Below are 24,242 nucleotides of genomic sequence, written 5' to 3'. Positions count from 1 at the left end.
TGTATAAGTCTTTCACCTTAATTAAATTTATTTCTAAGTATTTTTTTTTGGATGCTATTGATTATTGTTTGTTGCACATGGACTTGTTTTATTTTCTTTTAAGATTGTTCTTCACTGGTGTATAAAAATGCAACAGATTTTTGTATGTTAATCTTGTACCCTGCAACTTTGATGAATTTATTTATTGACTCTAGTAGTTTTTTAAACATTATTTATTTATTTATTTATTTATTTAGAATGAGAATGAGCAGGGGAAGGGCAGAGAGAGAGGGAGACAGAGAATCCGAAGCAGGCTCTGCATCGTCAGCTTAGAGCCCAATGCGGGGCTCAATTTCACAGACCATGAGATCATGACCTGAGCCAAAATCAAGAGTCGGGCGCTTAACTGAGTGAGCCACCCAGGTGTCCTGGCTCTAGTACTTTTTTGTGTGTGGATTCTTTGAGTTTTCTATATAAAGAATCATGTAATCTGTGAATAGGTTTAATAATTATTTATTGATTTTATGTTGATAATTATAAGTTTTACGTTGCTAAGTGATGATTTTTTTGGTCTCCTTTTTAAAAAAAATTTTTTTTAATGTTTGTTTATTTTTGAGAGACAGAGTGTGAGCCAGGGAGGGGCAAAGAGAAAGAGAAAGACACAGAATCTGAAGAGGATCCAGGCTCTGAGCTGTCAGCACAAAGCCCAACACAGGGCTCGAACTCACAAGCCATGAGGTCATGACCTAGGCCAAAGTCGGACGCTTAACCGACCAAGCCACCCAGGCGCCCCTGAGAAAACATTTTAATGACTATGTCATTCCATCTTTGTGCATGTGCAGGAATATATTTGCTTTTCTCCAAATGATGATTATTTTTCTTCTCCTTTTACTTTTTTATTTCCTTTACTTTTTAAGAAATAATCATAAATCATGACATAAGGAGAATCTTTGAGTTTGTATCTTTATAGGTTTCTGGTCATTTATTTATATTTTCCTAATTTATTTTAATAAATGACTAGGTCTTTTTGATGCATATTGCTACACTTATTTTAAAAACACACACAATTTTCCATAGCTAGCATAACATTAGTGGCCTCATCTTTTGATATATTGAACATTGGAAAGGAGTACAACAGGGAGTTTAAGTCTCTGGTTTTGATATCAGGCCAGGGTTGGGTTTGAATCCTGGCTTCACCAGTACCTAATCTGTAACTTTCAGCAAGCTCCACAAACTCTTAGTCTTTATTCTTCTTCTGTAAAATGGGGAAATGTTAGCACTTGCCACCTAGGTTTTTTATGTGAAATGAAATAATAATAGCAGTTGTATGGCACACAATTAACTACTCAACTAGCACGAGCTAGTATTAACATTTAAAACATAGATAATTTGGGGCGCCTGGGTGGCGCAGTCGGTTAAGCGTCCGACTTCAGCCAGGTCACGATCTCGCGGTCCGGGAGTTTGAGCCCCGCGTCGGGCTCTGGGCTGATGGCTCAGAGCCTGGAGCCTGTTTCCGATTCTGTGTCTCCCTCTCTCTCTGCCCCTCCCCCGTTCATGCTCTGTCTCTCTCTGTCCCAAAAATAAATAAACGTTGAAAAAAAATTTTAAAACATAGATAATTTAACAACTCAGGCAACAACAGATGTTGGTGAGGATGCGGAGAAAGAGGAACACTTTTGCACTGCTGGTGGGAATGCAAACTGGTGCAGCCACTCTGGAAAATAGTATGGAGGTTCCTCAAAAAATTAAAAATAGAACTACCCTATGACCCAGAAATTGCACTACTAGGTATTTATCCAAAGGACAAAAAAATGCTGATTTGAAGGGGCTATTCACCTCAAGGTCTATAGCAACACTATCAACAATAGCTAAATTATGGAAAGAGCCCAAATGTCCATTGACTGATGAATGGACAAAGAAGATATGGTATGTATATACAATGGAATACTACTTGGTGATCAAAAAAATGAAATCTTGCCATTTACAACAATGTGGATGGAACTAGAGTGTATTATTCTAGGTGAAATAAGTCAGTCAGAAAAAGACAAATATGATATAGTTCACTCATATGTGGAATTTAAGAAACAAAACAGATAAACATAGGGGAAGGAAAGCAAAAACAAGATAAAAACAGAGGGAGACAAAGCACGAGAGACTCTTAAATACAGAGAACCAACTGAAGGTTGCTGGAAAGGTGTTGGGTGGGGGGATGGACTAGATGGATGATGGGCATAGAGGGGGGCACTTGTTGGGATGAGCACTGGGTGTTATACATAGGGGATGAATCACTAAATTCTATCCCTGAAATCATTATTACACTATATGTTAATTATTTTGGATTTAAATTTTAAAAAATATAGATAATTTGATGGGAAAAAACATGATACCTTTGTGTTTGGTATTCCATTCATTTAAAAGTACTTATAATAAGCTTCATTTAGGGGATCTTGGGCTGGGCCTGGTGGCAGGCCAATTAGGAACATACTCAGGAAAGCATCTGCTCCTGAGCTTTTTTTTTTTTTTTTTTTTTGAATTTAGTTCAATTTATTTCCCTTTCAGGTACCAGACAAAGTAAAAAAGACGGACGGATGGAGAGAGGGACGCAACCGCCCAGGGGTGGGAGTGGGATGGACGTGGGGGAGGGGTCCTGTTCACATCACATCCACAAAGAACTCACTGGGGTTTCCCATGGCCATGCGGAAGGACTGTCTGCTGGCTGTCAGTTCGGGGGGCACGGAGGCCAGGTCGCGACCCGGAGGGGCTCCTGGGGGCCCCATGGCCGCGGGCGGAGGGGGCATCATCAGCATGGGGGTACCGTAGAGAGGGGGCACGCCAGGGGGGCCGTAGCTCGGATGCGTGTGGTGACTGCGCAGGCTGCTGGCCATTGAGTGGTGGCTGCGGCGGCTATGCTCGCTGGCGGCAGGACCTGAGCGCTCGCTGGGCGCCAGCTCCCGCGGCCCCCGCAGGCTGCTGCGGGTTGTGTGGTCCGACTCGCTGCCGCTGCCGCCAGACTTTGAGTCCCCCGCCTTCGGGTCCTTCTCCTTTCGTCGGTCACTGCCGCTACGGTTGGAGCCACTGCTCCGGCTGCCTTCACTGTGCTGACTGCTGGCGCTGCCCCCACCATAGCTGTACCCCAGCTCTGGGAAGCCTGGGTGAGGGTTGTAGGGGTGCGGGGGTGGCGGGTACTGGTAAGGGAAAGCCATGGGCCAAGGGGCTGCCCCTGGGTGTGGCAAAGGGGCCAGCGTGTCCTGGTCAGAGGCGCCGCTGGAGCCATCGTGATCATGGAGGGACAGGTTGGCCATGTTGCCACAGAGGTCACCGAAGATGTAGTAGCACTGCTCAGAGAAGGTGATCTTGTTGACAGTGTGGTGGATGAAGCCGGCTTTCAGCAGGTTGTTGGCATATTTGCGGGCCTCTCGCTGGTCAGTGAAGCCTTCCACGTTGTGGTACAGCCAGTCCACCACATCTGAGCCGATGAAAGCGTTGGGGATGGTAATCTTGAGCCACATGCGGTCACGGACCTCCAGCCCAGATTTTCTTTTCTCTTTCCAGAGGCTTTTCTCAGTGTATTTTGGTGTCATTCTTTCCATGTTTGGATTTCAGCCTTTTTGGAATTGTTGGTGCTTTTTGTATGTCCCATGAGGGGGTGAACAGGGGAAGTGCGAGACACTGTGGCCTTCCCCTTGTCCGCACAAGTCTTGCACCTCTCACATGTAGGCTAGATGGCTGTGGGAGGGACTGTTACCCTGGAGGAGTGATTCAACAACATACACAGTAAAACAGTAGCACTGTGCAGTGATCATCATGTGCAAACAAGGCACTTAGGAAGTGGGGAAGACACAGTTACAGGCAGAAAGCCTGGCCCTGGGGAATATGGCAGGCTGGCTTTAGATCAGGTGCAGCCGCTGTCCAGCCACTGATCCTGGCTGATCCTGGGTGATGCTTTGAGACTCAGTTTTCCTCCCCACAAGAAGAAATTAGTAATCTTGGCTTGTGAGGCTGCTGAGAGGGTAAGTGAAATCACAGGTACAAGTGACTGTAGGGAGGTTCACAACAATGGATTTCCAACGCTTCCCCAAAATAATCATGCATTTTTACTTTGTATAATTCTACATTTCAAGTTTCCTGAGCATTTACTGGGAGCTAGGCTATCTCATCCTGGAGATAATTAGGGTCACGGTCTTGGCCTTGAAGAAATGGGAGAGACACTAATGGACAATTGTTTCCCATAGGGGTTGAACACGGAGGAATGAACTTCACTATAGCCTCAGCAGTTAGGGAAAGCTTCCCAGAGGAGGCAATGCCCTGAGGCTTTAACATCACCCAGGACAGACAACAGAGGGTGGGAGATTTTGTAGCCTGTGGAAGCAACATACCTATTGGTTTTAGTTATCTCAATGACCAGGTTTGGTTGCAGGTCAGGTAAGTGGGAAACCAATGATGGAAGTCCCTGCGTGCTGGGGAAGGTGAAAGTGCAAGGTAGGGGTTCTAGATCACACTCACCAGTCCTTAGGAAGTTCTCTTATGAGTGTTCCCAGCTGCTTACTAGTACTGAAGAAGAATGGTGTCTAGGACCATGGCTTGGCCCCAGCAGCTGCATACTTTTTGCCTACAGTCTAGGGTCCCCAACACCCATTTTCTTACTTATATCTGGAACCCCTTTGCTACAGTTGAAGTTAGGTCTGGAGACAGGCCCCATGACCAACACAACCACAACCAGCATCAGTTGATATTTGTCCTCGTGTAGCAGACACGATGATGCCACTGCTTTCCCTGACCTAATACTCTGGTTGAGTCAGGACACACCTCATTTCTTCCTTTAATGGAAAAATTTCTACGCATTGCTACAGCCCTGCTTCTTAGTACAGCATTATATGGAGAGCTATGGTTGTGCTGGGTCAGGGAAGGGATACGCCATGGCACTGACTTAGATGTTGCCCTTCCTACAGGTGGAGGTAAATGCCCCTCTTTGGGCATTTTGGCTCTTTGCCTCTGTATTGTGTTGTGTCAAATAGAGACATCACCTTTGACACCTACCACAACGTAACATTGTTATTTGTTGATGTATATTCATTTATTTATGCCACTAGCATTTATTCAACACCTTTTACCTTTCAAGGTATCTCCAACAGCTAGCATAAACCTTGAAAGGTAAAAATACTCAACTTTCTTGCCATTAAATTGTCTCCCTTATCAATGTGCCCTTCATGTGTGATCTGCCTTACAAAGAAGAAAAATGAGATAACATATTTGACACTGGAGCCCAAGATAAAAAGTGAAACTGAAAGTTAAGATGATTTCTCCAAAACACACAGTAAGAAGCAATGGAATGGATCAGAAGATTCCAGCAAGCTCAGTGAAGCTCCAAACCCACTCTCTCACCTCCTGCATCAGATCTCATTCTTGCTTTCCCAACTTGGCTCTTGGCATCCCCTCATAAAGAATTTCTTTCTGTCCTTTATAAATCCACCTCCAGCTGCCCCCTTCATGAAGCCTCCCTTATCCATCCAAACTGCATTGACTGACTTACAATATGCAGACAGAATCAAACACTCAGGAACTTTGTCTCCTCCATTCATTACCATTGCATTCACTAAGCCTACTGCAATATCAGCATATTGCAACGTATGCTCTGTGAACTGCCTGACTCAAATTTGTCAAAAAATGCAACTCCCAGCACTACTGGTAGTTTCCAGAATTGGAGCCTTGGAATATGAATTTTACTTAGCTTCTGATGCATATGGCATGCTCTGGACTGTGAGCTCAAAAGGAGTACTCCACCATTACTGGGCTTTTACTATTTTCTTGATAACACTGATCTCAGTCTAATTGTTGTTACTTTGTAGATAATCTCTCCTTCCTCTCTTGCTTCTTTTATGATCTCTCTCTCTCTCTGCTTTATCCCTTTGGTATTCTGAGGTTTTACAATGCTGTTTCTGGTATTATTTTTATCTATCTTGCTCAGGGTTATTAGGATTCCTGAATCTGAAAATTCATGTGTCTAATCAATCATAAAAAAATTTCCATTCCCTATCCCTTGATGACTTCTTCTTCTTCCTTATTTTTGTAACTCTAATTTGGTATTTGTTTACTCTACTTGTTTTATTTGACTTGTCCCTTCATCTGTTACACTTTTTATATTTTTTTGTCTCACCTCATAGGAAATCACTTCAGTTCTATCATTAGTTCATTAATTCTCTCCTTCAGTTGCAGATATCCTGCTGTTTAAACTATCCACTGAACTTTTCATTATTTATGCTGTCTCTTTTTTTGTAGAAGTGATATTTACTTTTCCTATTTTGCTGGTATTTCCCCCATATTTTTTTATAGTTGGTAAAATACACATACCATAAAATTTATCATCTTAAAATGTGCAATTCAGTGGCATTAAATACATTCACAGTATTGGGCAATCATTACCACTATCTGGTTCCGGGTACATTTTCATCACTCCAAATGGAAATCCAGTTCTCATCACTCCCCATCCACCCTGCCCTCAGCTCCTGGCAAACATGAATCTACATTGTATCTCTTTGGATTTGCCTTTTCTGGATATTTCATACAAATGGAATCATACAAAATGTATCTTTTGTGTTTGGCCACTTTTCACTTAACATATCTTCAAAGATCATCACCCTACATCTATCAGTATGTATCATTATTTTATAGATCTTTATGGCTGAGTAACAGTCTGTTGTATGGCTAGACTACATTTTGTTTTTCCATTGATACATTCATTGACATTTGGGTTGTTTTTATCTTTTGACCTTTGTGAATAGTGCTGCTATGAACATCTGTGTACAAGTTTTTATATTAATTCCTATTTTTATCCTCTTGGATAAATACCTAGAAGTGGAATTGCCAGGCCATATGGGTGATCTTTAACTTTTTGAGGAGTTGCCAAACTGGTTTCCATAGTGGCGATGCCATTCACAGTCCCAACAGCAAAGAAGGAGAATTCTGATCTCTCTGAGTTCTCCCAGTACTTGTTTTCTATTTTTTAAAAATTATAGCTTTGTAGTGGGCATGAAGTGGTGTCTCATTATAATTTTTTTTGCACATTCCTGGTGACTAAAGTTTGTTCACCATTTGTATATGTGTATATTCTGAAGAGATGTGTATTCAATCTTCTCTATATATTCTGGATATGAAAACCTTACCAGATAGGTACAGGCATACTTCAGAAATACTGTGGGTTTTAAAGCAAGTCAAATTAATTATTTTGGTTGTATAGTGCATATAAAAGTTATGTTTAAACTATAATGTAATCCTTTAAGTATGCAATAGCACTATGTCTAAAACATGTGCATACCTTAGTTAAAAGGTATGTACATGCCTGGGTGGCTCAGTCAGTTATGTGTCTCTGGCTCCTGGGTGGCTCAGTTAGTTATGTGTCTTACTCTTGATCTCAGCTCAGGTCTTTGATCTTGTGGTTTGTGAGTTCAAGCCCAGCATCAAGCTCTGTGCTGACAGTGTGGAGCCTACTTGATATTCTCTCTCTCCCTCTCTCTGCTCCTCCCCTACTTATGTTCACGAGTTCTCTCTCTCTCTCAAAATAAGTAAGTAAACATTAAAAAATACTTTATTGCTAAAAAAATGCTAGCCATCATCTGAGCGTTTTAGTAATCTTTTTTTGTGGTGGAAAGTATTGCCTCAATGTTGAATGATCAGGGTGATGGTTGTGGAAGGTTGGGGTGGCTGTAACATTTTGCTAAAATAAGACAACAATGAAGTCTGTGACTCTTCCTCTCATGAACAATTTCTCTGTAGCATATGTTGCTATTTGATATCAATTTTACCCACAGTAGAACTCGGAGTCCGTCCTCTCAAACCCTGCTGCTGCTTTATCAACTAAGTTTATGTAATATTCTAGGTCCTTCGTTGTCATTTCAACAGCCTTCACAGCATCTTCACCAGGAGTAGATTCCATCTCAAGAACTGCTCTCTTCACTCATCCATGAGAGGCCACTCCTCATCCATGAAAGTTGTATCATGAGCTGGCAGCCATTCAGTCCCATTGTCAGGCTCCACTTCTGATTCTAGCTCTCTTGCTGTTTCCACCATATCTGCAGTTACTGCCTCCCCTGAAGTCCTGACCCCTCAAAGTCATCCATGAGGGCTGGAATCAACTTCCTCCAAACTCCTGTTAATGTTGATGTTTTGAATTCTTCCCATGAATCACAAATGTTCTTAATGGCATCTAGAATGGTGAATTCTTTCCAGAAAGTTTTCCATTTTCTTTATCCAGATCCTTCAGAGGAATAGTTATCTATGGCAACAGTAGCCTTACAAAACAAAATGTATTTCATAACTAATAAGACTTGGGAATTGAAATTACTTCTTGAACCATGGGCTGCAGAATGGATGTTGTGTTAACAAGCATGAAAACAACATTAATCTCATTGTATATCCCTATCAGAGCTCTTGTATGATCAGGTTCATTGTCAATGAGCAGTAATATTTTAAAATAAATCTTTTTTTTTTTTCTGAGTGGTAGGTCTCAACAGGGGGCTTAAAATATTCAGTGAGTCATGATGGAAACAGATGTGCTATCATTCAGGCTTTACTGTTTTATTTACAAAGCACAGGCAGAGTAGATTGAGAATAATTCTTAAGGGCCCTGAAACATTTGCAATAATAAATAAGCATTGACTTCAAATTAAAGTCACCAGCATAGCCATACTATGGATAGAGCCCAAATGTCCATTGACCGATGAATGGATAAAGAAGTGGTATATATATATATAAAGGAATATTACTCAGACATCAAAAACAATGAAATCTTGGCATTTGCAACAACATGGATGGAGCTAGAGTGGATTATGCTAAGCAAAATATCAATCAGAGAAAGACAAATACCATATGATTTCACTCATGTGCAGAATTTAAGAAATAAAACAGATGAAAATAGGGGAAGGGGGAAAAAGAAAGGTAAGCAAACCATAAGAGACTCTTACAAGAGTATAGAGAACAAATAGGGTTGATGGACAGAGATGGGCAGGGGGTGGGATAAATGGATGATGGGTATTAAGGAGGACACTTATTTTGATGAGCACTGGGTATTATATGCAAGTAATGAATCACTAAATTCTGCTCCTGAAACCAATATGTTTCAAACCCTATATATTAACTAACTAGAATTTAAATAAAAACTTGAAACAAACAGACAAAACTTAAAGTCACCAGCTGCCTTAGCTTCTAACAGAATCAGAACCTGTTCTTTGAAGCTTTAAAGCTAGGCATTGAGATTTCCTCTCTAGCTATCAAAGTCCTAGATGGCATCTTCTTCCAATATAAGGTCATTTTGTCTATATTGAAAATATGTTGTTTAGTGTAGCCGCCTTCATTAATTATCTTAGCTGGATCTTCTGGGTAACTTGCTGAAGAATCCACATCAGCATTTACTGGTTCACTTTGCGATTTTATGTCATGGAAACGGCTTCTTCTCTTAAACCTCATGAACCAGCCTCTGCTAGGCTCAAATTTTTCTTCTGTAACTTCCTCATCTCTCTCAGCCTTCACAGAATTGAAGAGACTCAGGCCTTTGGTCTGGATTATGCTTTGGCTTAAGGGAATGTTGTGGCTGGTTTGATCTTCTAACCAGAAACTTTCTCTAGACCAGTAATAAGAATGTTTTGCTTTAAAATTATTTCTCTTTTCTTTTATTTTTAACATTTTTTATTTGAGTATAGTTGACACACAATATTATATTGGTTTCAAGTTTAGAACATAGTGATTCAACAACTCTATATGTTATGCCGTGGTTACCACCAATGTAGCTGCCATCTGTCTTCATAAATCATTATTACAATTTCACTGACTATATTCTTTATGCTGTAACTTTTATCCACATGACGTATTCATTCCAAAACTGGAAGCCTGTATCTCCCACCCTTCTTCACCCATTCTGCCTGTTCCCCCATTCTCTGCCCCTCTGGCAACCATCAGTTTGTTCTCTGTATTTTTAGGTCTGATTCTGCTTTTTGTTGTTTGTTTATTCATTTGTGTTTTTAGATTCGACATGAGTGGAATCATACAGTATTTGCCTTTCTCAGTCTGACTTATTTCACTTAGCATAATACCCTCTAGGTCCATTCATGCTGTTTCTTACTATTTGTGTGTTCACTGGAGTAGCACTTTAAGCATTTTTCCTTTGCATTCACAACTTGGCCAACTATATTGTGTAAGAGGCCTAGGAATATCTTGGCCTTCAGTGTGCATCCCTCACTAAGCTTAGGAATTTCTACCTTTTGATTCAAAGTAAGAGACGTGTGACTCTTCCTTTCACTTGAACACTTAGAGGCCATTGTAGGGTTCTTAACTGGCCCAATTTCAATATTGTTGTGTCTGAAGGAATAGGGAGGTCTGAGGAGACAGAGAAATGGGAGCACAGGCCAGTTGGTGTAAGAGTCAGAACACACATAGCAGTTATTGACTAAATTTGTTGTCTTACATGGATGCGGTTTGTGGTGCCCCAAATAGTTACAATAGTAACATCAAAGATCACTGATTACAGATCACCATAACAAATGTAATAATAATAAAATAATTGAAATAATGTGAGAGTTACCAAAATGTGATGCAGAGACATAAAGTGAGTAATTGTGTTGGAAAAATGGAGCTGATAGACTTGCTTCACACACAGTTGCCACAACCTCCAATTTGTAAAAAGTACAATATCTGGGAAGCACAGTAAACTGAAGGGTAATGAAACAAGGTGTGCCTGCATATGATTTGCAAACATTTTCTGCTATTCTCTGTTTTTTTAAAAATATCTCGATAGTGCCCTTTGATGGATGAATTTTTAATTTTGATGCTGACCAATATATCACTTTTTCTTTTGTTACTTGTGCTTTTGTGTCATATTTGAGAAACACTTCCAAATCTAAGTTCATGAAAACTTATATGTATGTTTTTTTCTAAAGTTATATAATTTTAACTCATATTTAGGTCTTTGACCCATTTCAAGTTAATTTTTATATATGTTTGAGGCAAGGGTACAACTTAATTCTTTTGCATGTGGTTATCCAGCTGTCTCAGCACCATTTTGTTTTTTGGATTTATTTATTTATTTTATTTTATTCCATTTTATTATTATTTATTTATTTATTTATTTATATTAATTTATTTTATTTTTTAAATTTATATCCAAGTTAGTTAGCATAGAATGCAACAAAGATTTCAGGAGTAGATTCCTTAATGCCCCTTACCCATTTAGCCCATCCCCCCTCCCACACCCCTCCAGTAACCCTCTGTTTGTTCTCCATATTTAAGTCTCTTGTGTTTTGTCCTCCTCCCTGTTTTTATATTATTTTTACTTCCCTTCCCTTGTGTTCATCTTTTCTGTGTCTTAAAGTCCTCATATGAGTGAAGTCATATGATATTTGCCTTTCTCTGACTAATTTCACTTAGCATAATACCCTCTAGTTCCATCCATGTACTTACAAATGGCAATGTTTCATTCTTTTGGTTGCCGAGGAATACTCCATTGTATGTATGTACCACATCTTCTTTATCCATTCATCCATTGATGGGCATTTGGGCTCTTTCCATACTTTGGCTATTGTTGATAGTGCTGTTATAAACGTTGGTGTGCATGCGCCCCTTCAAAACAGCACGCCTGTATCCCTGGGATAAATACCTAGTAGTGCAATTGCTGGGTCGTAGGGTAGTTCTATTTTTAATTTTTTGAGAAACCTCCATACTGTTTTCCAGAGTGGCTGCAGCAGCTTGCATTCCCACCAGCAATGTAGAAGAGATCCTCTTTCTCTGCATCCTCGTCAACATCTGTTGTTGCCTGAGTTGTTAATGTTAGCCATTCTGACAGGGGTAAGATGGTATCACATTGTGGTTTTGATTTGTATTTCCCTGATGATGAGTGATGTTGAGCATTTTTTCATGTGTCGGTTGGTCATCTGGATGTCTTCTTTGGAGAAAGTCTATTCATGTCTTTTGCCTGTTTCTTCACCAGATTATTTGTTTTTTTTTGGGTGTTGAGTTTCATAAATTCTTTATAGATTTGGGATACCAACCTTTTATATGATATGTCATTTGCAAATATCTTCTCCTATTCTGTCAGTTGCCTTTTCATTTCCTTCTCTGTGCAGTAGCTTTTTATTTTGATGAGGTCCCAATAATTCATTTTTGCTTTTGTTTCCCTTGCCTCTGGAGACGTGTTGCATAAGAGGTTGCTGCGGCCAAGATCAAAGAGGTTTTTGCCTGCTTTCTCCTTGAGGATTTTGATGGCTTCCTGTTTTACATTTATGTCTTTCATCCATTTTGAGTTTATTTTTGTGTATGGTGTAAGAAAGTGGTCCAGGTTCATTTTTCTTTAAAAATTTTTTTAAATGTTTTATTTGTTTTTGAGACAGAGAGAGACAGAGCGTGAGCAGGGTAGGGGCAGAGAGAGAAGGAGGCACAGAATCCAAAGCAGGCTCCAGGCTCTGAGTTGTCAGCACAGAGCCTGATGTGGGGCTCGAACTCACAAACCACGAGATCATGACCTGAGCCGAAGTCAGACACTTAACCGACTGAGCCACTCAGGTGCCCCAAGGTTCATTTTTCTGCATGTAGATGTCCAGTTTTCCCAGCATATTGTCCTAGCACCATTTTTGAAGAGATTATTCTTTCCCCACTGAATACTCTTACATGCTTGTCAAAAATTAATTGACCTAAATGTATGGGTTTATTGATCAATTCTCAATTCTTTTCCATTTATAAATGTCTATCCTTATGTCAGTGCCACACTATTATGACTACTGTAGTTTTGTAGTTTTTATATCAGAAACTGTTACATATGGGTTGAATTGTGTCCTCTCCAAATTCATAGGTTGGAGTCCTACTTCCCACTACCCCAGAATGTGACATTATTTGTAATGAAGGTCTTTCTTTTCTTTTTTTTCAATATATGAAATTTATTGTCAAATTGGTTTCCATACAACACCCAGTGCTCATCCCAAAAGGTGCCCTCCTCAATACCCATCACCTACCCTCCCCTCCCTCCCACCCCCTGTCAACCCTCAGTTTGTTCTCAGTTTTTAAGAGTCTCTTATGTTTTGGCTCTTTCCCACTCTAACCTCTTTTTTTTTTCCTTCCCCTCCCCCATGGGTTTCTGTTAAATTTCTCAGGATCCACATAAGAGTGAAACCATATAGTATCTGTCTTTCTCTGTATGGCTTATTTCACTTAGCATCACACTCTCCAGTTCCATCTACGTTGCTACAAGGGCCATGTTACATTCTTTCTCATTGCCACGTAGTACTCCATTGTGTATATAAACCACAATTTCTTTATCCAGTCATCAGTTGATGGACATTTAGGCTCTTTCCATAATTTGGCTATTGTTGAGAGTGCTGCTATAAACATTGGGGTACAAGTGCCCCTATGCATCAGTACTCCTGTATCCCTTGGGTAAATTCCTAGCAGTGCTATTGCTGGGTCATAGGGTAGGTCTATTTTTAATTTTTTGAGGAACCTCCACACTGTTTTCCAGAGTGGCTGCACCAGTTTGCATTCCCACCAACAGTGCAAGAGGGTTCCCGTTTCTCCACATCCTCTCCAGCATCTATAGTCTCCTGATTTGTTCATTTTGGCCACTCTGACTGGCGTGAGGTGATATCTGAGTGTGGTTTTGATTTGTATTTCCCTGATAAGTGACGCTGAGCATCTTTTCATGTGCTGTTGGCCATCAGGATGCCTTCTTTAGAGAAGTGTCTATTCATGTTTTGTGCCCATTACTTCACTGGGTTATTTGTTTTCTGGGTGTGGAGTTTGGTGAGCTCTATATAGATTTTGGATACTAGCCCTTTGTCTGATATGTCTTTGCAAATATCTTTTCCCATTCCATTGGTTGCCTTTTAGTTTTGTTGGTTGGTTCCTTTGCTGTGCAGAAGCTTTTTATCTTCATGAGGTCCCAGTAGTTCATTTTTGCTTTTAATTCCCTTGCCTTTGGGGATGTGTCGAGGTCAGAAGAGGTCTTTTCCTGCTTTCTCCTCTAGGGTTTTGATGGTTTCCTGTCTCACATTCAGGTCCTTTATCCATTTTGAGTTTATTTTTGTGAATGGTGTGAGAAAGTGGTCTAGTTTCAACCTTCTGCATGTTGCTGTCCAGTTCTCCCAGCACCATTTGTTAAAGAGACTGTCTTTTTTCCATTGGATATTCTTTCCTGCTTTGTCAAAGATGAGTTGGCCATACGTTTGTGGGTCTAGTCTGGGGTTTCTATTCTATTCCATTGGTCTATGTGTCTGTTTTTGTGCCAATACCATGCTTTCTTGATGATGACAGCTTAGTAGTAGAGGCTAAAGTCTGGGATTGTGATGCCTCCTGCTTTGGTCTTCTTCTTCAAAATTCCTTTGGCTATTCGGGGTCTTTGTGGTTCCATATGAATTTTAGGATTGCTTGTTCTAGTTTTGCAAAGAATGCTGATGCAATTTTGATTGGGATTGCATTGAACGTGTAGATAGCTTTGGGTAGTATTGACATATTGACAATATTTATTCTTCCAATCCATGAGCAGGGAATGTCTTTCCATTTCTTTATATCTTCTTCAATTACCTTCATAAGCTTTCTATAGTTTTCAGCATACAGGTCTTTTACATATTTGGTTAGATTTATCCCTAGGTATTTTATGCTTCTTGGTGCCATTGTGAATGGGATCAGTTTCTTTATTTGTCTTTCTGTTGCTTCAATACCAGTGTATAAGAATGCAACTGATTTCTGTACATTGATTTTGTATCCTGCAACTTTGCTGAATTCATGTATCAGTTCTAGCAGACTTTTGGTGAAGTCTATAGGATTTTCCATGTATAGTATCATATCATCTGCAAAAAGCGAAAGCTTGACTTCATCTTTGCCAATTTTGATGCCTTTGATTTCCTTTTGTTGTCTGATTGCTGATGCTAGCACTTCCAACACTATGTTAAACAGCAGCGGTGAGAGTGGGCATCCCTGTCGTGTTCCTGATCTCAGGGAAAAAGCTCTCAGTTTTTTCCCATTGAGGATGATGTTAGCTGTGGGCTTTTCATAAATGGCTTTTACGATCTTTAAGTATATTCCTTCTATCCCGACTTTCTGAAGCGTTTTTATTAAGAAAGGGTGCTGAATTTTGTCAAGTGCCTTTTCTGCATCGATTGACAGGATCATATGGTTCTTCTCTTTTTTTTTTATTAATGTGATGTATCATGTTGATTGATTTGCGAATGTTGAACCATCCCTGATTCCCAGGAATGAATCCCACTTGATCATGGTGAATAATTGTTTTTATATGCTGCTGAATTTGATTTGCTAGTATCTTATTGAGAATTTTTGCATCCATATTCATCAGGGATATTGGCCTGTAGTTCTCTTTTTTTACTGGGTCTCTGTCTGGTTTAGGAATCAAAGTAATACTGGCTTAATAGAATGAGTCTGGAAGTTTTCCTTCCCTTTCTATTTCTTGGAATAGCTTGAGAAGGATAGGTATTATCTCTGCTTTAAACGTCTGGTAGAACTCCCCTAGGAAGCCATCTGGTTTTGGACTCTCATTTGTTGGGGGATTTTTGATAACCGATTCAGTTTCTTCGCTGGTTATGGGTCTGTTCAAGCTTTCTATTTCCTCCTGATTGAGTTTTGGAAGAGTGTGGGTGTTCAGGAATTTGTCCATTTCTTCCAGGTTGTCCAATTTGTTGGCATATAATTTTTCATAGTATTCCCTGATGATTGTTTGTATCTCTGAGGGATTGGTTGTAATCATTCCATTTTCATTCATGATTTTATCTATTTGGGTCATCTCCCTTTTCTTTTTGAGAAGCCTGGCTAGAGGTTTGTCAATTTTGTTTAGTTTTTCAAAAAACCAACTCTTGGTTTCGTTGATCTGGTCTACAGATTTTTAGATTCTATATTGTTTATTTCTGCTCTGATCTTTATTATTTCTCTTCTTCTGCTGGGTTTAGGCAGTCTTTGCTGTTCTGCTACTATTTCCTTTAGGTGTGCTGTTAGATTTCGTATTTGGGATTTTTCTTGTTCTTGAGATAGGCCTGGATTGCAATGTATTTTCCTCTCAGGACTGCCATCACTGCATCCCAAAGCGTTTGGATTGTTGTGTTTTCATTTTCGTTTGTTTCCATATATTTTTAAATTTCTTCTCTAATTGCCTGGGTGACCCATTCTTTCTTTAGTAGGGTGTTCTTTAACACCCATGCTTTTGGAGGTTTTCCAGACTTTTTCCTGTGGTTGATTTCAAGCTTCATAGCATTATGGTCTGAAAGTATGCATGGTATGATTTCAATTCTTGTATACTTATGAAGGGCTGTTTTGTGACCCAGTATGTGATCTATCTTGGAGAATGTTCCATATGCACTTGAGAAGAACGTGCTTTGGGAGGCAGAATTCTAAATATATCTGTCAAGTCCATCTGATCCAATGTATCATTCAGGGCCCTTGTTTCTTTATTGATACTGTGTCAAGATGATCTATCCATTGTTATAAGTGGAGTATTAAAATCCCCTGCAATTAGCACATTCTTATCGATCAGGTTGCTTATGTTTGTAATTGTTTTATATATTTGGGGGCTCCCATATTCGGTGCATAGACATTTATAATTGTTACCTCTTCCTGATGGATAGACCCTGTAATTATTATATAATGCCCTTCTTCATCTCTTGTTACAGCCTTTAATTTAAAGTCTAGTTTGTCTGATATAAGTATGGCTACTCCAGCTTTCTTTTGGCTTCCAGTAGCATGATAAATAGTTCTCCATCCCCTCACTCTCAATCTAAAGGTGTCCTCAGGTCTAAAATGAGTCTCTTGTAGACAGCAAATAGATGGGTCTTGTTTTTTTATCCATTCTGATACCCTATGTCTTTTGGTTGGTGCATTTAGTCCATTTACATTCAGTGTTATTATAGAAAGATACAGGTTTAGAGTTAGAGTTGTCTCTGGTACTTTGTCTCACAGGATCCCCCCTTAGGATCTCTTGTAGGGCTGGTTTAGTGGTGACAAATTCCTTCAGTTTTTGTTTGTTTGGGAAGACCTTTATCTCTCCTTCTATTCTAAATGACAGACTTGCTGGATAAAGGATTCTTGGCTGCATATTTTTTCTGTTCAACACATTGAAGATCTCCTGCCATTCCTTTCTGGCCTGCCAAGTTTCAGAAGAGAGATTAGTCACAAGTCTTATAGGTCTCCCTTTATATGTTAGGGCACGTTTATCCCTCACTGGTTTCACAATTTTCTCTTTACCCTTGTATTTTGCCAGTTTCACTATGATATGTCATGCAGATCGATTCAAGTTATGTCTGAGGGAAGTTCTCTGTGCCTCTTGGATTTCAATGCCTTTTTCCTTCCCCAGTTCAGGGAAGTTCTCAGCTATGATTTCTTCAAGTACCCCTTCAGCACCTTTCCCTCTCTCTTCCTACTGTGGGATACCAATTATGCATATATTACTTCTTTTTAGTGTATCACTTAGTTCTCTAATTTTCCCCTCATACTCCTGGGTTTTTTGTCGCTCTTTTTCTCAGCTTCCTCTTTTTCCATAATTTTATCTTCTAGTTCACCTGTTCTCTCCTCTGCCTCTTCAATCCGAGCCGTGGTAGTTTCCATTTTATTTTGCATCTTGTTTAAAGCATTTTTCAGCTCCTCCTGACTTTTCCTTAGTCCTTTGATCTCTGTCACAATAGATTCTCTGCTGTCCTCTATACTGTTTTCAAGCCCAGCGATTAATTTTATGACTATTATTCTAAATTCACTTTCTGTTATATTATTTAAATCCTTTTTGATCAGTTCATTAGCTGTTGTTATTTCTTGGAGGTTCTTTTGAGGGGAATTCTTCCATTTGGTCATTTTGGATAGTCCCTGGAGTGGTGCGGACATGTAGGGCACTTCCCCTGTGTTGTGGTGTATAACTGGAGTTGGTGGGTGGGGCCGCAGTCAGACCTGATGTCTGCCCCCAGTCCACCGCTGGGGCCACAGTCAGACTGGTGTGTGCCTTCTCTTCCCCTCTCCTAGGGCAGGATTCACTGTGGGGTGGTGTGGCCTGTGTGGGCTACTTGCACACTGCCAGGCTGGTGGTGCTGGGGATCTGGCGTATTAGCTGTGGTGGGTAGGCAAGGTGCATGGGGGCAGGAGGGGCAGGCTTAGCTCGCTTCTCCTTGGGTGATCCACTTCAGGAGGGGCCCTGTGGCAGCAGGAGGGAGTCAGACCCGCTGCCGGAGGGGTGGCTCTGCAGACGCACAGCGTTGGGTGTTTGTGCGGAGCAAGCAAGTTCCCTGGCAGGAACTGGTTCCCTTTGGGATTTTGGCTGGGGGATGGGCGAGAGAGTTGGCGCTGGCTAGCACCTTTGTTCCCCGCCAAACTGAGCTCTGTCCTCCTGGGGCTCAGCAACTCTCCCTCCCTTTGTCCTCCAGCCTTCCCGCTTTCTGAACACAGCTGTTAACTTATGACCTCCCAGATGCTAAGTCAAGCTTGGTGTCGGAACACACTCCATCTGGCCCCTCCACTTTTGCAAGCCAGACTCGGGGGCTCTGCTTGGCCGGTGGGCTCCCCTCCGCCCCAGCTTCCTCCCGCCAGTCCGTGCAGCGCGCACCGCCTCGCCGCCCTTCCTACCCTCTTCCATGGGCCTCTTATCTGTGCTTGGCTCTGGAGAATCTGTTCTGCTAGTCTTCTGGTGGTTTTCTGGGTTATTTAGGCAGGTGTAGGTGGAATCTAAGTGATCAGCAGGATGCGCGGTGAGCCCAGCGTCCTCCTACACCGCCACCTTTGCCAGATCTCTCCCTGTAATTAGGTCTTTAAAGAGGTGATTTATTTAAGATGAAGTCATTACGTGGGCTATAATCCAATATGATTGTTGTGCTTATAAGAAAAAGATTAGGGCACAAATATGCACAGAGGAAAGAGCACGTGAAGACACAGGGAGAAGACAGCTATATATAATATAAGGAGAAAGGCTTCAGAAGAAATCAATCCTGCTGACACCTTGATCTTGGACTTATAGCCTCTAGAACTGTGACAAAATAAATTTTTCCTATTTAAACCACACAGTCTATGGTATTTGGTTGTTGCAGCCCTAGCAAACTAATACAGGAGGTGTGAATCCTCCAACTTTGTACTTTGCCAATATTGTTTTATTTTTGGTTCCTTGCAATTGAATATGAATTTTAGGATAAGCTTTACCTTTTATTCAAAAAAGGCCATTGGGGTTTTATAGAGATTGCACTGAATCTGTAAATCACTTTGGGGTGTATTGACATCTTAACACTCTTAAATCTTCTAGTCCATGAACAGGGAATATCTTTACATTTATTTAGTCATTCTTTAATTTCTTTGTAATATTTATAGTTTTTAATGTACATGTCTTTTATTTCATTGGTTAAATTTATTCCTTTGTTAAATTTATTTTATTTTGGATGTTTTGTTAATAAAATTGTTTTCATAATTTCCTGTTCAGATTTTTCTTGCTGATAAGCAGAAACATAGCTAATTTTTATGTGTTGGTTCTTGTAAACTACAACATCATCAGAGTCACTGATTAGCTCTAGTGGTGGATTCTTATTTGTCTATTTTTCACATATAAGATCATGTCATTTGTAAATAGAGAATATAATGTTAGCTGTGGGTTTTTCATAGGTTCCTTTTATCATGTTGAGAAAACTCTCTTCTAGTCTACTAAAGGTTTTTTTTTGTGGGAGGATAGATTTTGTCAGATGGTTTTTGTGTCATTGACATAATCATGTCCCCCCTCCCCCATTTCTATTAATGTAGTGTATTACACTGACTGATTTTCTTATGTTGAAACAAGTAAAATATTAATATCTATATAACAAGCTCATGGAGACATGAAATAAGAAAATGTTTATAAAAACACTTAACTTAAGGTTGGCAATGTTATGTGCTATTGTTCCCCCTTTCAAGCCTCTCTCATTGTAAATGTCCTTGAGGGCACCTGGGTGGCTCAGTCTGTTAAGCATCTGACTTTGGCTCAGGTCATGATCTCGCAGTTTGTGGGTTCCAGCCCCATGTCAGGCTCTGTGCTGACAGCTCAGAGCCTGAAGTCTGTTTCAGATTGATTCTGTGTTTCCCTCTCTCTCTGCCTCTCCACTGCTCCTACTCTGTCTCTCTCTCTCTCAAAATTAAATAAACATTAAAAAAGTCCTGAGTCTTGGAGTAGCTAACTCTACTCCAAGTAAAAGCTTATCTAACAGATATTTGGAGCATATAATTAATTTAAAAATTTGTTAGTGTGTTGAGAAATGTAATTACTTGAGGTAGAATTAGCATTAGAAGCTTCACAATGCACTTTGGCATTAGGCAAAAATTATTAACAAAACCCATTATTAATATGTACCCTTGAATAATATTGAAAATGTATGAAAATGCAATATACGTATTTTCCTAGGAATTTCGATCCTTGCCCTTAATTCGATACTTAAAAGCAACCATTCCTGCAGTTACTTTAGTTCTTTCACATCTGTAACAATTAGAATGGTGGGCTTGACTTTCTCTACCTATCTCTTCTGTTCCCACCTTTCCACCATATGATGCTCAAGAATAAAAAAACAGGCACACATGCACACACACACGTACACCTCTGTATATTGTCTAAAACCATCTGCTAACAGCCACAAAAAGCCTCCAGTACTTTTTAAAAGCCACCTGTTATAAAGGTATATCCATCAGCAGGCTGGTGTCTATCTCCTGTGGAACCCTTGTGAGTGGCTGCCAAAGGTTCTTTACATAAGAAAATAATTTTTACTTTCATTTATTTTTTATAATTTTCTTTTAAGTTTTTTAAACATTTATTTATTTTTGAGAGACAGAACATGAGCAGGGTAGAAGCAGAGAGAGAAGGAGACACAGAATCTGAAGCAGGCTCCAGGCTCTGAGCTGTCAGCACAGAGCCTGACAATGGGGCTGGAACCCACAAACAGAGAGATCATGACCTGAGCCAAAGTCAGATCCTTAACTGAGTGAACCACCCAGGCGCCCAAGAGAACAATTTTTAACATAGAGATCTGTTCCTACAGGAGTTTTATGAGGGAGATACTATAGCATTCTTGTCTGTCCTTGGTAACCAGGATAGAGTTGTGAGAAGTGTTCCTCTGGGAAGTGCTATCAGGGCATCCCTGAGCATAACAGGCCCCTTGTAGGATGTGGGGGGTGTGCAGAAAAATGAGTGAGAGGGTACAGAGATAAATGTCTTCAGTTTCTTGTATTCCATCTGCCCCTACCCATGGGCTTAGGTACATCTGAGCTGCCTGGTGAGACCTGGCTCCTCACCCCAGCGCTCTCCCTGCCTGCAACACCTCCACTCTTCTACTGCTTTTAGGAACACCTTCTCTAGTCAGGTCTTTGGTGATTAAGTTCTGTTGTTTTCATGTCCTCTGTTGAATGATTTCTTTAGCTTTTATGTCACATCTAAGCAAATTGTCTTTTTATTTTTATTATTTAAAAAAAAATTTTTAATGTTTGTTTATTTTTGAGACAGAGAGAGACAGAGCATGAATGGGGGGAGGGTCAGAGAGAGAGGGAGACACAGAATCAGAAGCAGGCTCCAGGTTCTGAGCTATCAGCACAGAGCCCGACGCGGGGCTCGAACTCACGGACCGCGAGATCACAACCTGAGCCAAAGTCAGACGCTTAACCGACTGAGCCACCCAGGTGCCCTGCAAATTGTCTTTTTTTTTTTTTCAACGTTTATTTATTTTTGGGACAGAGAGAGACAGAGCATGGACGGGGGAGGGGCAGAGAGAGAGGGAGACACAGAATCGGAAACAGGCTCCAGGCTCTGAGCCATCAGCCCAGAGCCTGACGCGGGGCTCGAACTCACGGACCGCGAGATCGTGACCTGGCTGAAGTCGGACGCTTAACCGACTGCGCCACCCAGGCGCCCCCAAATTGTCTTTTTAAAAGATCCTTTTACCTGTCCAGTTGTTAAAGTCACCTTGACCTTGACTCCCTGTCAAAGAGGAGCCAGTTGCTCTGTTGCTGCCAGCCTCCAAGCTGATCTAGATAGAAGCAGTTAGCTCTGTGCTGACCCCACCTACCTGACCTCCCACCTTTGGGACTGTCCTTTGACCACTCCATCTACCGCCTTTCCTGACATGCATCTCCTTATTTCTCCCCTCCACTTGTTAACCTCAGCATCTGTGTTCTGATTACTGCTGGCAGCGCCCTTCTCCTTTTCATTTTTCCCACCTCTGGTGGGGTAATAATTACTTGACCCAAGAAAATTCCTTTAACAGTTATTTGTCATCTGGGCCTCCTTCTCTCACAGCTGCATTTCTCATCTTGTTGAGTAAGCAGAACGTGGGATAATAATCCTGTAATAGCTCACAAAATACGCAGAGTCTCATCAGGGTCCCCCAGAGCTTTTAGGATCTCTGTTCCATTTCCAGTCCACCTGTCCAAGGCACCCACTTTCCTCTGTCCACCCCCACCCAAAGACTGCAGAAGATACATGGGTTCTTCTTTCCACCACTCCATCTGTGTTCTCTTGGTCTCTAACCTATCCCACAGTGCATACCTACTTGTCTCTTGACCTAAGAAATTACGACTTTCATTATATCTCCCTCTAATTACTGGCTCAATCCCTCCTTACAAATCACATTTTCTGAAAGTTCTGCTGATTCTCATACTTTCATTTCTTCATGTCTCCCTTTGGCCCACTCTACTGAGTTTGCTTCTCCTGTTCCCAGTCCACTGAAACTTCATGTGTTAGAGTCACCAAGTGCAATGGAGACTTACAGACCTCCTTTCCTGGATTGGGCATTATTGATCACCTCCTTTCTGATGCTTTCTACCTCTTCTCTCACCTCTTTGGCTGACACCTCCCAGTGTCTCCTCAGTGACAATGTCAGTACTATGCTTCTCTGATGTCTAGCTTACCTTTCCCTACAGGCACACGGAAAACTGGTGCTCATCTTCTCATGGCTGGCATATCCCTGTGGGGATCTGCAGAGTGAGTCCTAAATGGAAGTGACATGCACCACTTGGGGCTGGGATGTTTAACTGCTGCCCCATGACCCTCCAGGGTTTTCTCTTCCCTCTGGCCTACTGACTGTCCATCCAACTTCCACTGTGACTGCAATGAGCAGAACTCCTCTGATAACCAAAAATAGGTTTATAATGTTAGCAAGAAAACATTCCTCTATTGTTTTGAGCCCCAAAGATTTTAGGGTTATTTATTCCTGTAGCACAACCTAGCTTATATGGATTGATATGTGGCTCTACCTTGTGCCTTGATAAATAAATGTATGCATCCTTTCAGTGAATATTATTGAGTTTCTACACCATATCAGAGTATAACTGACGGTAAGACAAGTAAGGCTCTTGCCTTCATGGAGTTTACCTCTTAGTAGGATATATTGTAAGCAGTTTGATCATATACATAAACAGGATGATTACATATTGTGCTATGGTGGACGTAAATGGGTAATGTGACTGAGCAAAAAATGAGGGAAGGACTGCTTTAGGATGTGAGGTAAGGGAAGGTCTCCATGTGCTGTGAGCCTTGAGGGATGTGAAAAGAGGTACTGTGGGCAGAAGGAACTCCAGGAGCAATGGCCTTCAGGTGTTGGGAAGACTTAAAGAGAAGCATTTTGGGGAAAGGAACAGTGCATACAGGATGAGGCTGAAAGAGGAGGTCAGAGATAGATGAGAGAAAGCAGATAAGATGGTGTCACATCTGCCAAGAGAAGAGAGAATTTAAGGAAGAAGGCATGTTGGTGGTTGTGAGCAGTCAGTACAGACATAAAAGGGCAAATGTTCTGGTGCCTGCATTTAGCCAGAGAAAGCTTAAGAGCCAGTGGGAGAGAAGAAGGAGAGGCAGAGAGTGTGGATAATTCTCTTGAAAAGTTTTGTTGAAGAAAAAAATAAGGTAAATACAGAAGTGTCTGGAAGAAGTGGTTTGCTTTTCATGGGACACCCCAGAGCATGTTTGTTTGCTTATGGAAATTATCTGGAGGAGATGGAGAGGCTGGGGTACAAGAGAGGGGAACCTAATAGTTCACCCTGTGATGAGAGGGGAATTGGGCTATGTGGCCACATGAGGATGAGGGTGGTGACAAGGTATTAGGAGGAGGAGGGGCTTCCTCAGTGGGAAGGCCTCCTTGGGGTGATGGGGACCTGCTCCTCTGGCATCCCTCTGCAGTCTCACCCACTGCCTAATCTCTGTCTTCTGTATCATCAGCACAACTAAACTCTGTCCTCACTTCTGTTCTCCATCCTGGTTCTTTCCCAGGCTTTTCACAGTAGCAGGCGTTTAATTTCTCTTCTTTTCTTTTCTTTTTTTT

The 24,242-nt window shown here is 41.0% G+C and overlaps 1 protein-coding gene across 1 annotated transcript; it reads right to left on the bottom strand.

The window, feature by feature from the left end:
- Positions 1-2,508: 2,508 nt before the first annotated feature.
- On the bottom strand, positions 2,509-3,569 carry LOC125171667 (segment polarity protein dishevelled homolog DVL-3-like). Its single transcript, XM_047868838.1, has one exon. The coding sequence runs from the start codon at positions 3,567-3,569 to the stop codon at positions 2,631-2,633; it is 939 nt and encodes a 312-aa protein (XP_047724794.1). The 3' UTR covers positions 2,509-2,630.
- Between the last annotated feature and the right edge of the window lie 20,673 nt (positions 3,570-24,242).

Source organism: Prionailurus viverrinus, chromosome C1, assembly GCF_022837055.1.
Source record: "Prionailurus viverrinus isolate Anna chromosome C1, UM_Priviv_1.0, whole genome shotgun sequence".
NCBI classification, from domain to species: domain Eukaryota; kingdom Metazoa; phylum Chordata; class Mammalia; order Carnivora; family Felidae; genus Prionailurus; species Prionailurus viverrinus.
Note: the sequence above shows the minus strand (reverse complement) of the source record. Positions and strands in the feature narration are given on the sequence as shown.

What these genes read in the sequence shown, in the direction of transcription:
- LOC125171667 (XM_047868838.1), bottom strand. Translation starts at nt 3,569, where the DNA reads ATGGAAAGAATGACACCAAAATACACTGAGAAAAGCCTCTGGAAAGAG.